Source organism: Lipophrys pholis (assembly GCF_963383615.2).
Source record: "Lipophrys pholis genome assembly, chromosome: 14".
In the NCBI taxonomy this organism is placed as follows: Eukaryota; Metazoa; Chordata; class Actinopteri; order Blenniiformes; family Blenniidae; genus Lipophrys; species Lipophrys pholis.
In genome coordinates, this window is record NC_137633.1 from 7302752 (window position 1) to 7316683 (window position 13932).

The 13932-nt window shown below is 43.1% G+C and overlaps 1 protein-coding gene across 1 annotated transcript in view; it reads left to right on the forward strand.

Moving 5' to 3' along the window:
- Positions 1 to 213: 213 nt before the first annotated feature.
- pdss2 (prenyl (decaprenyl) diphosphate synthase, subunit 2) overlaps positions 214 to 13932 on the forward strand; it is a 28172-nt gene continuing 14453 nt past the window's right edge. Inside the window, exons 1-3 of the mRNA XM_080479596.1 lie at positions 214 to 721; positions 7275 to 7409; positions 12871 to 13069. Of these exons, the coding sequence (XP_080335722.1) occupies positions 474 to 721; positions 7275 to 7409; positions 12871 to 13069 (582 nt within the window). The 5' untranslated portion in view covers positions 214 to 473. The remainder of the gene's footprint in view (positions 722 to 7274; positions 7410 to 12870; positions 13070 to 13932) is intronic.

A 13932-nucleotide genomic window follows, 5' to 3' on the forward strand; every position in this document is an offset into this window, starting at 1 on the left:
TTTTTGAGCTGGCTTCCTCTTAAAAGTTTAGCCAAACATGTACCAATACACCTACTTCTGAAATGGTACAACAAATGTTATAAAAATGTAAAATACTGCACCGTACATGAGTGAAATACTGATTTAAAAAAATCACACTGTTCTGCTGGAGTTTGACCGGAAGCGGGGATGCGGACGTGCTCGCCATAAATGGGCGTAGCGGCAGCCGACGTCACAACGTCAGATGACGCAACGCGTAACGTCGGGAAAGATGGCGACTCCCGGCATCAGGTCGTGTGTTGTGAAACATTACAGGTTATTCAAACTCAACATGACAGTTTGACTCAGCTCATAAAGTTAGACAAAAATCGCGGACGGCTGCAGCAGCTGTAGTGAATTCCTCTCGGCGTCGGCGGTTATTTAAATGAAACGATGGCGGCACTGTAAACTAGTGTTTTAAAAACAAAAACAAAAAGTACTGACTGGGAGAGAACATGTTCCCCGCTACGTGGTCGCGGCTGTCCCGCTTGGCTTCGTCCAGCCGAGGACGCAGGACTCTCAGTCTCTTCTCCAGCTCCGGCTCGTCCAACTGGAGCAAAGTCGTGTCCGACGCGGAGAAGATCGTCGGGTATCCGACCTCCTTCATGAGCCTGCGCTGCCTGCTCAGCGACGAGCTCAGTAACGTCGCCATGCACGTGAGGAAGCTGGTGGGGACGCAGCACCCGTTACTCAACACGGCAAGGTAACGAGATGCTTAAATACCATGGTCATTTCTTTATAGCGTTATTGTTTCACACTGTGGAGGTGAGCTGTTTAATTTGGGCTGAAGTTACAGCAGTGAGTTGGAGGAAGATGCTCTAAATTCTGCAAGTTATAAGTTCTTGACATTTGTAGACAAATCATAATGAGAAGACTAGTGTTAATGGTACTTACAGTGGCACGTCTTGCTTGTTGTTGTGACCAGTTAGTGACCAACTAATAATAATGCTTGCCTGACTTGGCAGCTGTTTAACAGTTTTTATCTCCAACAGAAATGAGTCCACTGAAAGTTACAGATTCCATGAAAGTAATCCGTCTCTACGGCTGCTTATTTATTAAATACGTCATCTTTCCTGATGGAAATCAGCTTTCAATATTAAATTGTGTTTCACCAGGTTTTAAATTATTCATCCTGTGTAATATTCTTTTTAGACATTATAGTCCTCAGTGGTACAGTGAAAAGACTGTGGTTCAATTTCTTTGCCATATGGATTTTTCATGTTCTACCCGTGCCCGTGTTTTTTCGTCTATTTTATTTTTTTCTAGGTACTCTAACCACCATCAGTGTCAGTCAATTGTTGACTCCAAAATGCAGTGTGCTTTTTTGTAACTCTGTCCTCCTGCATTGCTCCTGTGATAATCTGTTTACATGATATCCAGCATTCACACTCTGTTGACTTCAATAGACACTGGCTCCTTGTGACCCCTGTCTGAATGACACAGATTCAGAGCATAGATTGATAGTATGGCTCTGGTGGCTACCTTCAATGTATAGTCCAGGATTTGCTCAATGATGACCTCCACATACACTCGAGTCAATATTGTTTGACAGCATATTTGCATTGAGTCCATCTAGACATCAACACAATTGAACTTGACCCTGCAGACGTTTTCCTCGTATCTCCTTTCTTACCCCCCACAGACCAAACAGCAATTGATCACAATCAATAGTTATTTGTATTGTTTCCTACAGGCAAGCAACAGCCAGTGTGATAGGGATCTATACACACAATATACACTCAGCAGCTACTTTGGGATTTGCGCATTTTAAGTATAATATGACATTTTCAATTCAACCTCACTGTCATAAACCCTTCGTCACAATTGTCAGTGTCCTGCTATCGATCATTGAGGGCTCCATGTCAATTTTTTTCAAATATTGCTTGTAGTGGTGCTGGACAGCATTTATATTAAGAGGGTTTTGATTTGTTGGTTCAGTTTTGTCAGTTTAGATTAATTGGTTTTGCTGCATTTCTTCTGATGGGCATTCTTGACACAACACTTTGCCTGACAAAAAAACCCACAAATACTCCCACCTGGATCTACCGGATTTATGAAGCTGACTGTATTCTGGTTGATTTCTTGGACCAGTGAGCCAGTTCAGTTGTTCAGCCCAAATAAAGAGTTATTATAGATCCTCAAACGCATTGGTGAGAATTCTATGTTTAAATTTCTAAAATTCTCATATGCCATGATTGGATAAAGCATGTCACATTATAGTGATCTTATAGTGATTTACATGATCACGTCAATATTTAGATTTTTATATATATATAAATGTTACAACGCATTTATATATATATATATATATATATATAAATGCGTTGTAACAGGCATTCTTTGTGAATTTGAAGCAGGATGGTGATTCTAGGATCTCACCTTTGTCTGGAGCTCCGTAGCACTGTGACTGCTACATGTGGCAGTGAGATGTTACGAACTGAGTCCCATAATGAAATTAGTGATGCAGAATAAAATTACTGAAGTAGAAGAGGTTATTACTCAGAGCTGCTTGCAAATTAACTATTGTCATTATCATTTAGTGAAGCTGTTTTCTCAAAAATTCCGGTTTATTGGAAAAGAGCCTCAGTGGTGTTGAATAATGACATTAACATTACTCCGAGTACCTGTGATGCGTTGGCTTCCTTTTACGAGTCCTGTGTGCATTATGGTAGCTGATTCAAGGTGTTTTGTTGCTGCTTCTTTTTGTTTCCTTTAGTTTTTAAACCTTTCTTTCAAGAAGCACTACCATCCAGATCAGAAAGCATCTCCTTGACGAGCGGGACTCCGGCAGGTCTGGTGTGTTTATTCTCGAATAAAATGTACTACACTTCAAACTGTAAAGGTGCATGGCACCAAGTACTATCAGATCATGAACCTGTGGAAAATAAGCTTTTTGAATCTCTGCAAAGAGTTTTTCGAATGCCTCTCATAAGTTTGATGAAACTCCAGTTGGCATGACAAGATGAGTAGAGGGAGCAGGGCAACTGTAACAGGTTGCACCCGCACGGCTGGTTGCCTGAGAAGCAGACCGTGACTGGCGCTGTGGAGAAGTCATGATTGAGACTATGCGAACGTGGTTAAATACTAATATTCAAGAGCATTTCCACATCGAATCCCACTTTTAATGAAAATTTTGTTTTCACAGGATGAAAAACCGTCACAGGTTTGTTTGTCCATTGCTTTACGCTCTGACCACAGATGTGTAGTAGAACTCGTGAAAGACCAAATGTGATTCCATCACATCAAGGGAGCGGTCTGAGCTTTTCTTATGTTTTATCAAAGGAAATCAGCAACTTGGAGCACCAAGGAAAGAGAACGAGAAGAGAGAGTCCTCGAACTCTATCCAGCCATACGGACGGGTGTGTTGGAAACAAGAGCCCAAGGGTGTAATAACCTATACACCTAAATCTGATATGACAATCCATTTGGGTGTTGTAGCAGCAGGGGGGAGCGGAGGGGAGGGGTGTAGCAGACCTCTTGACAGTCTGACTCCTCACTGTCAGCTTGGGTTGGCTGGTTCGTATTTCCCACTGTGTCTCGGCATTAGACGCGCGGCAGATAAAAATATCCACAATAGCAGACAGGCAGACCCTCGTGGAGTTGGGTTTCGGTTTTTCCTTTCCTTTCATTCTCAAAAACTGCAGCTCAGCTAACTTTGCCCCAAAGTGTGGAGTTACCGCGAGGGGACTGTGGCCCAAGAGGAGAAACTTTACTTGCTTTAAGGACAGTCCTTGAGAGTTTGACTTGGACTTGAATTCCCTTCTGCTGGTTTCTGTTTCTTTTTCTCACCTTTCTCCTGCAGAGGATCTTGAAGCGTCTTGATCAATAGTGTGATCATTACAAAGGTTGCAGCATTAACGCCGTGGTTGAAAGAGAAAGCCAAATAGTTAAAAACCTTTAACGTCTTTTCACAACAAAGTAGTACTATCACCACTTTTCCAGCTGAAAGAGTGTTATTTGTGCAAAGAAAATTTACAGTAAATCACATTTTGGTCATTATTGTCCAGCGATTTAAGAAAAATAGTCATTGTCAACAAAACATGCATTTTTTTTTTTTTTAAGGTGTGATTTTGGCGAGTCGGATTCCTATTTCGATTCTGCTTAATGATTCGGTTCTTCATCGGCCCTCTTATTGATTCTGATTGGAAAATTATACCAACAATATTAGCAGCGGAGGACGTGCTGCTGCTGGGTTGAGATTCACTACGGAGCGGATCGAAAACATGACATTCATTCAAAGTTATCGCAGCCTGTGTGTGCAAATGTTTCTGCATATTGGTAGTATGTCCTCCCTTTTTTAAATAATAGCGTTTGCAAGTAGTGCAAGGTCTCATGCTTTCTCGTGAAATGTAACAGCATTTTTGAACGTTGCATAGCTTTGTGTATGCTACCCAACGTGTGTGTTGACGTCATTCGCGGCCACTGGAATTGATAAGGGAATCGTTTGCAAAATTGGCAAATGATTCCAAGGAACTGAAACGCTGGGAACCGGTTCTCAACAAGAATCGGTTTCTTGATTCCCATTCATAGCTGTAAGTCTCCACAACTGGCTCATCTTTGACATCAATATGTGGTTCACTGGTTAGTTCTCTTTTCTCACAGTGGGACAGTCGCAGGATCCAATCCAGGTTGGGAGTTTTTGTATAGGTTTTGAATGTGACTCGGTTTAATTGGTGAACTTGGTGGCAACATGTGTAGGATGTCCAGTTTCAGACACATACAAAGGCCAGCATAGGTCAGTATAGTAATTGTTAAATTTGTAAAAGCAACAAATAAAAATGCTCTAAGAGACACAAACTGTTCCCAAAAGTGATAAAAGTACCTTTACTTGGGAAGATATTTGGTGACTTATGTGCTTGAAATGGACAAAGCGGGGCATCCTTTAGAATTAAAGGGTTAATGTTTAGAATAACTATGACAGGTTAAATTTCAGCAGAAAATTGAGTATCGAATGTCTTTACTCGTAATAGAAATCTGATCTCTGGATCTTTAAAGCCAGACACGTATTTTTATCAGACCTTTTGGAAATGTGAGAATGCGGTCCTGAAAGTCAGACTGAACTGTTGTCGGGTATTCTGATGCTATTGTGGCTGTAATTGGTTACAGTATCGCCTGTACCCAGCAGAGGAATATGCATTGCTTCAAGTACCAACATACTGGGCACTTTCCCTCATTCATTCATTCATTCATTTTGGTGGAGGGGGCGAACAAGCAGATGAAAGGATCGCTCCCACACAGAGGAAGAGGTCATACACTTGCATGCATTCATTCCAGCTCCTGAAAATACTCCCCAAAGTTCCTGAATTCCTGCACTGCAATTGCAGAGCAGAAGGCGTGGTGACCTGTTCACAACCCTTTAAAATGACGGCACTTCATCTCTCTTGCTCGCTCTCTCTCGCTCTGTCTCACCATCTCTCTTTCTTTTTTTTTTTACCCACATCATCTTTTTGCCCCCACCCCTCTGCAGGAGGGCGGTCGTGATTGATTGATGTGTGCCGGTGTTCCTAGTGACATAAATATTAATCATCTGCCACCCTCAGGCCACTGGCTTCTACCTGGACTCCCCAAGTGAAGAGCAGCTTCATCATTTTCTCCCCTCAATTGTGTGTGTGTGTGTGTGTGTGTGTGTGTGTGTGTGTGTGTGTGTGTGTGTGTGTGTGTGTGTGTGTGTGTGTGTGTGTGTGTGTGTGTGTGTGTGTGTTTTTCTTGTCGTCTTTTTTTTTTTTTTTTTTTTTGCCATTGGAGCAGAGGGCTGCACCGCTGCGTGTCAGCGGCATGGCAATTGTTTTTCAAACTGAGTAAAAAATTTAGAGTGACCATAAATAAAAGCGCCACCAGCCATAATGAAAGACAGCCCCGCATAAAGTCAGCTGTGTCGTAAATTTGTGGAAACTGGTTGCGAGGTGTTTTATGTGATAACTTTGAGCTTTTTTGGGGAGGGGGGGGTAAGTGGAACAAAGCTTCAGGGTTTTTTTTTTTTTTTTTTCTCCCTCCATCGTTTCTCTTGTGTATTTCTTCAGTCATTTTTCCTCTATCTGGCCTGCATTCCCTTCATCTCTTCCCCGTCCCCTCCCTCTCTTCATGCTCCGTCTCTCACATCCACTCTCTGTCTCCGGTTCCACCGCCACTGCCGCCCCTCCCCCTCCACCTCCTCACCCTGTGGTGCAGGGGTGGGTCAGGGAGGGTGTATGTGTGTGTGTGTGTGTGGGGGGGGGGGGTCTTGGCGGCGTTGGGGTGGCTGTGATAGCGGTGTCTGGGCATCGAGCAGAGTGTGGGGGGGAGGAGGAGGCGTGGCCGCTTGTCTGCCTCGGAGCCCCTAACGAGAGTGTGATTCATGGCACAAGGGGCTCCCATAGGGACGGGATTAGAGGTGCTCTGTCTAACCGGTCCCCGGGGAAAGTAAAAAGATATTTAATCTGCCCACCACGCAAGCGGTTACTGCTGAGCTGTGTGTGTGTTTCTGCGAATGTGTCAAAACGTTGTTGGCTATAGGGGTTGGAGCAATCCCCCCCACTCCACCCCCCACCCCCACCCCGCTCTCACATCCTAAAGCAATTCTGCAGCAAAAAACTGATCAATTACAGTCCTGATTCTTTCTGCCATTCTCAATTAATTAAAGTTCAGTAATCTTATAAAATGTAGTTTTGTAACTGCACCCGAAGGGAGCCGAGCCAAGACCTCAGGTCCACATAGAGAAGATCATGTGGCATTAAGCTGATTTGCAGGAGCCGTTGCTGTATAATGGACAGTATGGAGAACATGGTGAAATCATCCTGTGGTTTTCTTCTCTCTCCCTCTGCACTTCTTGATAATCCTCCTGAATGTGAAAGAGAAGAGATGCAGGCATTTTTTTTTTTTTAAATGACTCTTTAAAATGTAAAATACATGTCAGAAATATTGGGGTTTTTCAACATCCTTTCTCTTCCTGTGCACTATAAGGTATTTACCAGTATCTTCCCCAATAGAAACACACATTCAGCTTGGTGAACCAACAGCAGAATCGGCTTTCAACACCTCTATAAAAATAAAAGGCAGACTGTTTAAAATAGAGCTTATCAGTTAAGATATTTTTGCTGGTCATATTTAAAGTAATGTAATGTGCAGTGTAATAAATTATTGCTGTGTTTGAGGAATTCAGTATGAAACATTGCTTCCATGAACGAGTGTATGAACTCAAATCCATTTTTTAGAAATATTTTATTATTGCCAAGCAGTTTCTTCCTTGTGCTGATGTTTTTTTGTTGTTTCTTCTGCAGAGGGTTTGTCTATGACAACAAGAACAACCTTCAAATGAGGGGACTGGTAGTCCTGCTCCTATCCAAAACAGCAGGGCCAAGCAGTACAGCCATTGATCTCCACCCTCAGGACATGGTCAGCGGCATCTACCCCAGGTAAATGACCCCAGACTGTGACTCCCGGTTGTGGTTTGGAGAAAATATGATCTCAATGCAAATTGAATCAGGTCAACTGGACTTGGCCAACTGTCTTAACGTTTGCTGCTTGTTCAAGAGGATTCATCAATGCTGGTAAAGGTTTGAACAAGTCAGAGTGGCTCAGATCTACAGCTTTAGAACACTTTTTAGTGATTATGTCAAGGCCTCACTTGCTTTTTGCTTAAACAAGTCATGTCAAATTGGTATAGGTTGTGTGATATTAGGTTAAGCACATTGTGTTTACCTGTAGATGCAGGCCATAGGCGGAAAACTCTTTGAAAAGCCTCTTTGCATAAAACACCAATCGCGTTTCTTTTTATTTTGCATTTCGAGCTGGTGCATTAATCAACATTAGCAACACGCTAAATACTTTAAATCCAACCTGGTAATTCATACCTACAGATGTGATTTATACCTGTATGTGTAACTACATACAGTATGTGCTGCCAGTCCTTCACTTGTACACCAGCTCCTATTGTCATGTATGTGCTGCTGTGGAGAAAACAGTGGACAGCGAACATCTGTAGTGTTGCATTGTGGAGCCATAAATGTGCGTGGCAAGCAGACAGAGAAAGTCGATGCCACTTCTGTCCCTGTTACATGGCTGCTGAAGGATAAATAGTGAAATAAAATCTGCGCGTCAGGTAATTCTATCTTGTCCTCTGTATTTATCGTCCATATCCATTCCTGTAAGTGAAGCACTACATCATCTTGCAAATCAGACAGAATATGGGGGGAATACGGCCACAATTACAAGGTGGGAGGAATTTGATTGTATTCTGGTTGTGGCTAATTTGCAAAAACAGATACTTGGTTCTTTATTAAAATGCCCAAAGTGTTAAGACGTCTTTAAAATTGGAATTATACATATTTATATATTTATAAGTATTTTAAAATAATGACAGAAAGATTCATGATCCACAGGTACACCATCATGCCGAATGTGTTATCACAGTAAATTTCTTTACAAGATGGATCAGCCCTCATCTTGGTGACTTTTTGGCAACCAATAGAAATGTTGCAGGAAATGATGCAATGATCAATGTAACGCCAGCACTGCACAAAATGTTTTTGTCGTCCCGTCTGACTTAATGGAGAGCAGTCGAACTTAGCACAGAATGAGCCCATGGTCAGTAGGTTTGGATTGGAACTTGTCTTTAACGTGAAGCAACAAGAACCACCCAAGAAGCCGTTTGTCACAAAGCAACATCAGACCAACTCTGACCTGTTTTGTTAGATAAATGCCAAGTCTGACCACTTACAAAAGGCTTCAGACTTTGTTTGGGACTTCTTCTCAAAGATCTGTTCGTTTGTTTTCTGGGACAATTAGCATCTTCCCACCTGGCCAAACGAGTCCAACCAAGGATAATATAGAAAGCCCTGGTTTGATTTCATCGGTTTGAAAATGCACTTGAACTGTCTCCCCACCTTTGGGTCAATTCAAATGAACTGTGGGCTCATAATTGTTAGTGCGGTCTGTTAGTGGAGGTGTGACCCTGGTGTGCACCAACTGAATTTGTCTTCTGATTGAACTCTGGGTAAACTCGACTAAATTCTGAACACGACTTGAATCAATAAGGTCTGATTAAATTAATTGGTTTGATTCTTTCGATGTAATGTCTACCCACAGGAAATTCTTTCACCGTGACCTGTAGTGTTCATTTTCACAAAGGTCATGTTTTAATGTGTGTATATATATATATATATATATAATAGGTGTCAACATCCCAGAAAAAACAGCACTTTTAATCCTTTCTTTGCATTCCCGACAAGTCCTCACTAAATTATGGACATTAAAGACTGCACTTGCTCTGACTTGCCATGTTTTCAGATCGTCCCGTCTGTACGACGAGTGATTAGGAAATGGTTGATAAAAGTTGTCTGATTTTGAAAATACACACTTGAATGCAGTGTTGAATGTGCTTGTTAATGCACAGCTTCAGGTGGCCCTCTGAGCTTCCTCCCACGGCTTCCCCTGACCAGCAGCATGTAGGGATGTTGAACGTGTGCCAGAAGACTTCCCAGAAGTGGCTGCTGTGTTTGGCGTGGCTCCGCACAGGGCGTCTAAAAGGCCCCTTTCTCACAAGCTGACACGGGGCACACGTGTGCAGCGGGAACGACCCCCTCCGTCCCCCTCCTCCCCAACCGCCACCCGAGGTCTGTTCCCAGGCTGTTGTGCCGCCACACTGAGCACATTTGCACGTCCCTCGACCTGGCAACAACATCTCTGTGACACCAGATCGCTGAATCCGACATGCAGCATTCCCTCACTCATGTGATGGATTGGACACACACGCACACACACACACACACACACACAGCATGACTTGATCACCTCATTTGCACTATTTTGCTCACTCTCTCTCTCTCTCTCTCTCTTTCTCTTTCTGTGTGCCCCCACCTCTCCGAGGCTCATTAGCACCTCTGCTGATGGCGAGATGGAAGGATGGAGGGAGTCGGGGTGGGGCGGGTTTGGAGGGTGATTGAAACCTCCGGGGGATGGTCTCCTCCCTCCTGACAGGCAGCATTTGTAAAACATTTCCCACTCTGCTGCCTGACACTGATGATTCACCAAAGCACCACCATGATAGATAGATGGATAGATGGATAGATAGATAGATAGATAGATAGATAGATAGATAGATCGAATGGAAGAAACACAGACAGACACACTCGCAGCTTGCACCCACCACACCTCTTAATTTCTTGAGACAAATGAAAGCCGTGCCAGCGAGCACAAGTCGGCGGGCGCCTGACGGACAGGCCACCTCTTTAAAATCACACGCAGGGACGCACTCAGATCTGCAAGGATGTGTTGGATGGCGAGGCAGACTGCGGAGGGAGGAAAATGGAACAGAACAGTCAGGACAAGGGGCGTGGTGAGGGGCGTTACACCTCGGCAGGATGGCATCGGTTGCTATGCAACTGGGCACCAAAGCTATTTATACACCGGCCCCCTTGTCCCCCTTTTCTTTTCTTTCTTTTTTTTTTTTTTTTTCTGTCTCCTCCCTAAGCTCCACTGCTTCTGATCAGGACTGCTGGATTGGAGGCACAGCTTTGTTAAAAAAAAAAAAGAAGAAGAAAAAAAAACAAAAAGTACATGCAGGTTTTGTGTTTCCTCGTTTGGTTCCGTACCTGTACGAAGGTCAAAAAGGTGCTAAATCAAGCCACGCTAATGACATTCTGTGTCTTCTATTCATCAAGTGAGCGAGTTGGGTGATGCGAGGGTGTGTGCGCTTTCAAATGATGCAAAAGTAAGAAGAAAACTGCGTTCGTTCTCGCACGGAGGGTGCATCTCATGAAGAACATCTGAATAAACGATTGAAATCAATAAAGAGGAAGGAACAATATTTGTTCTTCATATTTCTTTTTGATTTTTCTTTATAGGAAATAAAAACGAGTTTGTCAGCTGGTGAAGTGGAGCCTGGGCAAGGGGGGGATTTCTACAGGGAGTTTCAATTTCTCTGTTTTTTCTTAGTTAAAAAAACCAAACTATTTGAGGTTGATTAGTTCTTCAAATACATTTGCCAGTATGTGTGACTGACTGTTTCTCTGCTTTTGCCCTGTGATGGGCTAGCAATCTTTCTCGGGGCCCCTTGTCTTTGTCTTAGACGGATCAGCTCCAGCCCCTGGTAAATACAAATGGAATAAAACGATATAGAGAGTGGTTGAACACGGTTTGTCCTTTTACTGTTACCAGCCATTATGTTGCTCTGACTCAAGTGGCTGTGTGGGTTTTTCTCCAATCCCATAATCTCCATTCAATCGCCAGCCCTATTTGTCCATGGGTTTAATTCCTTCGGGCAAGGCACCAGAGCCCCACCTCGTGTGGCAGCCGTCACAAGCTTTGACACCACACTACATAAGTAAAGGCCATTTACTGTGAATTTCAAGGTTTTATCACTTCAGCACTTTGTCATCATGCCGTGAATCAGAGTTCTAAATAACTTTATAAAATGCGTATATTGAGTATGAATGACAAACTTGCAGAGAAAATCAGTCGATCTTCTGAGTCAGGTCTGAGCTGAACTTGTGATACTCGTGTATCTGAATGCTGCACATGCATGCAAAAATTTTGGTCGCACAAAAGTCACGGCTGTTTGACTCGTGGTTGTCAGACATATTCAGCTTGCAGATGTAGTTTTGTATCAAAATTGTGTTGCTTTTGTTTTCATATTTGGTTCAGTTGAAACAACCAAGTGAGTGTTCACCTTAAGACTGACTTTAGACCCCAAATAAATCAGAAACTGTGATTTTTACCCCCCAAAATAAAAAATCTGCAGCAGCTCTTTGCTGCATATATCTCGTTACAGCAAAGCCTTCTCTCCAAACCTGTCGAGCGTAGCCATCACTATGAGGCACCTTGACAGAACATGCTGCTGTCAATCCGCTAATTTCCTCTCATTTTACACCCTGAACTTATTAACTCTCATTCGGGGAGCGACCGTGTTGTTGCTCTGTGTCACCGAGCAGAGAAACCAACCAGACAATGGGTGTGATTGAGAGGCAAAATAGATGACATTATTGAATTTTAATCACATCTTTTCCACGCCGACGTCGAACACGGCAATTACCTGGCTACAAGTGTGTGAGCGTGTGACAGTGTGCGTGAAGGAAGCGGCTGGAGCTGGAGGCAGACGACCGGCTCATCAGGTTCTCACAGCGGATGAAAGAAGGTCGTAAGTGGCTATCAGCGCAGCCGACCCTGTCTGGATGGATCCCTCCCGTCGCAGCGTGGCGAGCTCCTTCCATATGGAGAGGGGCCTAATTATCCCCCACCAATGACTGAATCAACATTTGATTATATCCTCCCTAAGGCTGCTCTGAAAGGCGCTATTCAAAGACCACTTCTATGTCTTTTTTCCTCATAATCAAGAATAGCTGTTATTTGCTAATGATAAGTTTTCATTTTAATTTTTTTGTTCTTTTATCACAATCCCCGACGTGCTGAGCGCTCGGATGCCTGACATGTATCCGCAGCTTCGTGCCCTGTTTTGTGAGATTTTAATCCAAATTGTTGTTCTACAGGATTCGTATTTAGAAATGGAAAATAATACAATGTAATTTTAGGTCTACAGTCAGAAAATGTTTCCCACTTTTTCAGTGAACTGTTACAATCCCAGCTGTCAGCCGAAAAGCCAGATCTCAACATCTGAGAATGATCGCTTTATTGACTAAATAGATGGTTTTTCCTTTTGTCAGACAGCAGAAAGGGCATGATTGATTCCTTTGTGATCCACACACCTATACAACTTCTCCCACCTGCATATCGCACCTAACATAAAGACAATGAAAAAGGTTTCTGTCAAAAAGCTCTCTAACTGTCAAGTCGCAGCAACACCTCTTTTAAAAGCTCTTGACGACAAAGCTGGTATTTTTACATTTATTCCCCTCCCTTTTCTTTTTTCTGAATTCGTAGCCAGAGAAACCTGGCAGAAATCACCGAGCTGATCCACACCGCGTTCCTGGTGCATCGCGGGATCGTCAACCTGGAAGAGTGGACGCTTTCCGACGGCTCGCTTAAAGACATGCAGTTTGGAAACAAGATGGCCGTCTTGAGTGGGGACTTCCTGTTGGCCAATGCCTGCACCGGCCTGGCCGAGCTCAACAATACTAAGGTACCTTGATTGTAAGAACAAAGTGCTCTCGGTGCTATTAATGAGTAACATGGCTGTTTTAAAGACGTTATTCGCAGCCTCACAAAACGGTCTTCATCACTACATCTTTTCTCTCACGCATACCACGTCCAACGGCCAGCAGCTCCCGTTTGCAATCATAATATATTGCAGGGTTCCCACTGGCAGTGGAATTTATGGAGTATGATTAATATTTGGAAAGTATATTCAGGCTTGTTCAGGGCAGAATACCTGCCGTGCAGCCTTATTATTTGTCCCTGTAGTAAAACATTCAAGTGTTAATTTGCGGTATCCTCGTGTTTTTTATTTTGTCTGAATTACTGGGCACATCTTGCTCTGCCCTTCCCAGATATCCCCTTACTGTTCAACACAAGAGTCCTGTGGTTCCCAGCCTGAGGTCATAAAGCCCAGAATTAACCACAAAATGATTAAAGACCCCTGGAGCCTTAAGTTTATTTCAGCATGTCGATATATTCTGGTGTTGTGTTCACAGGGGGTTGTTTTTTAACTAGTAAGCTGACCTGTCCTTTAAAATCTAGTGAAGGTACTCGACTAATTACAGGGACAAAAAAGTAACTGGTTAATTGGAAAAGCAATTAAAGTGACTTTAACTGTCTCCTTCTATGCTCCCGCCATGATATACTCAGAGTTGTATTATTGTAGAATTATGACACAAAACCTGAGCTCTCAGCACAGTGTGGGTCAATCTCATGACAGATTCACTAATTTGGTTCAGCTAAAGTTGCACCAGCCTTGATATTTGCACTCTTTTAAAGGAATGGAATTCTAATGGCTATGAGAAGAAACGGCAACAAAATTGCTCAGTTGAACTCCCAGTGTGTAGA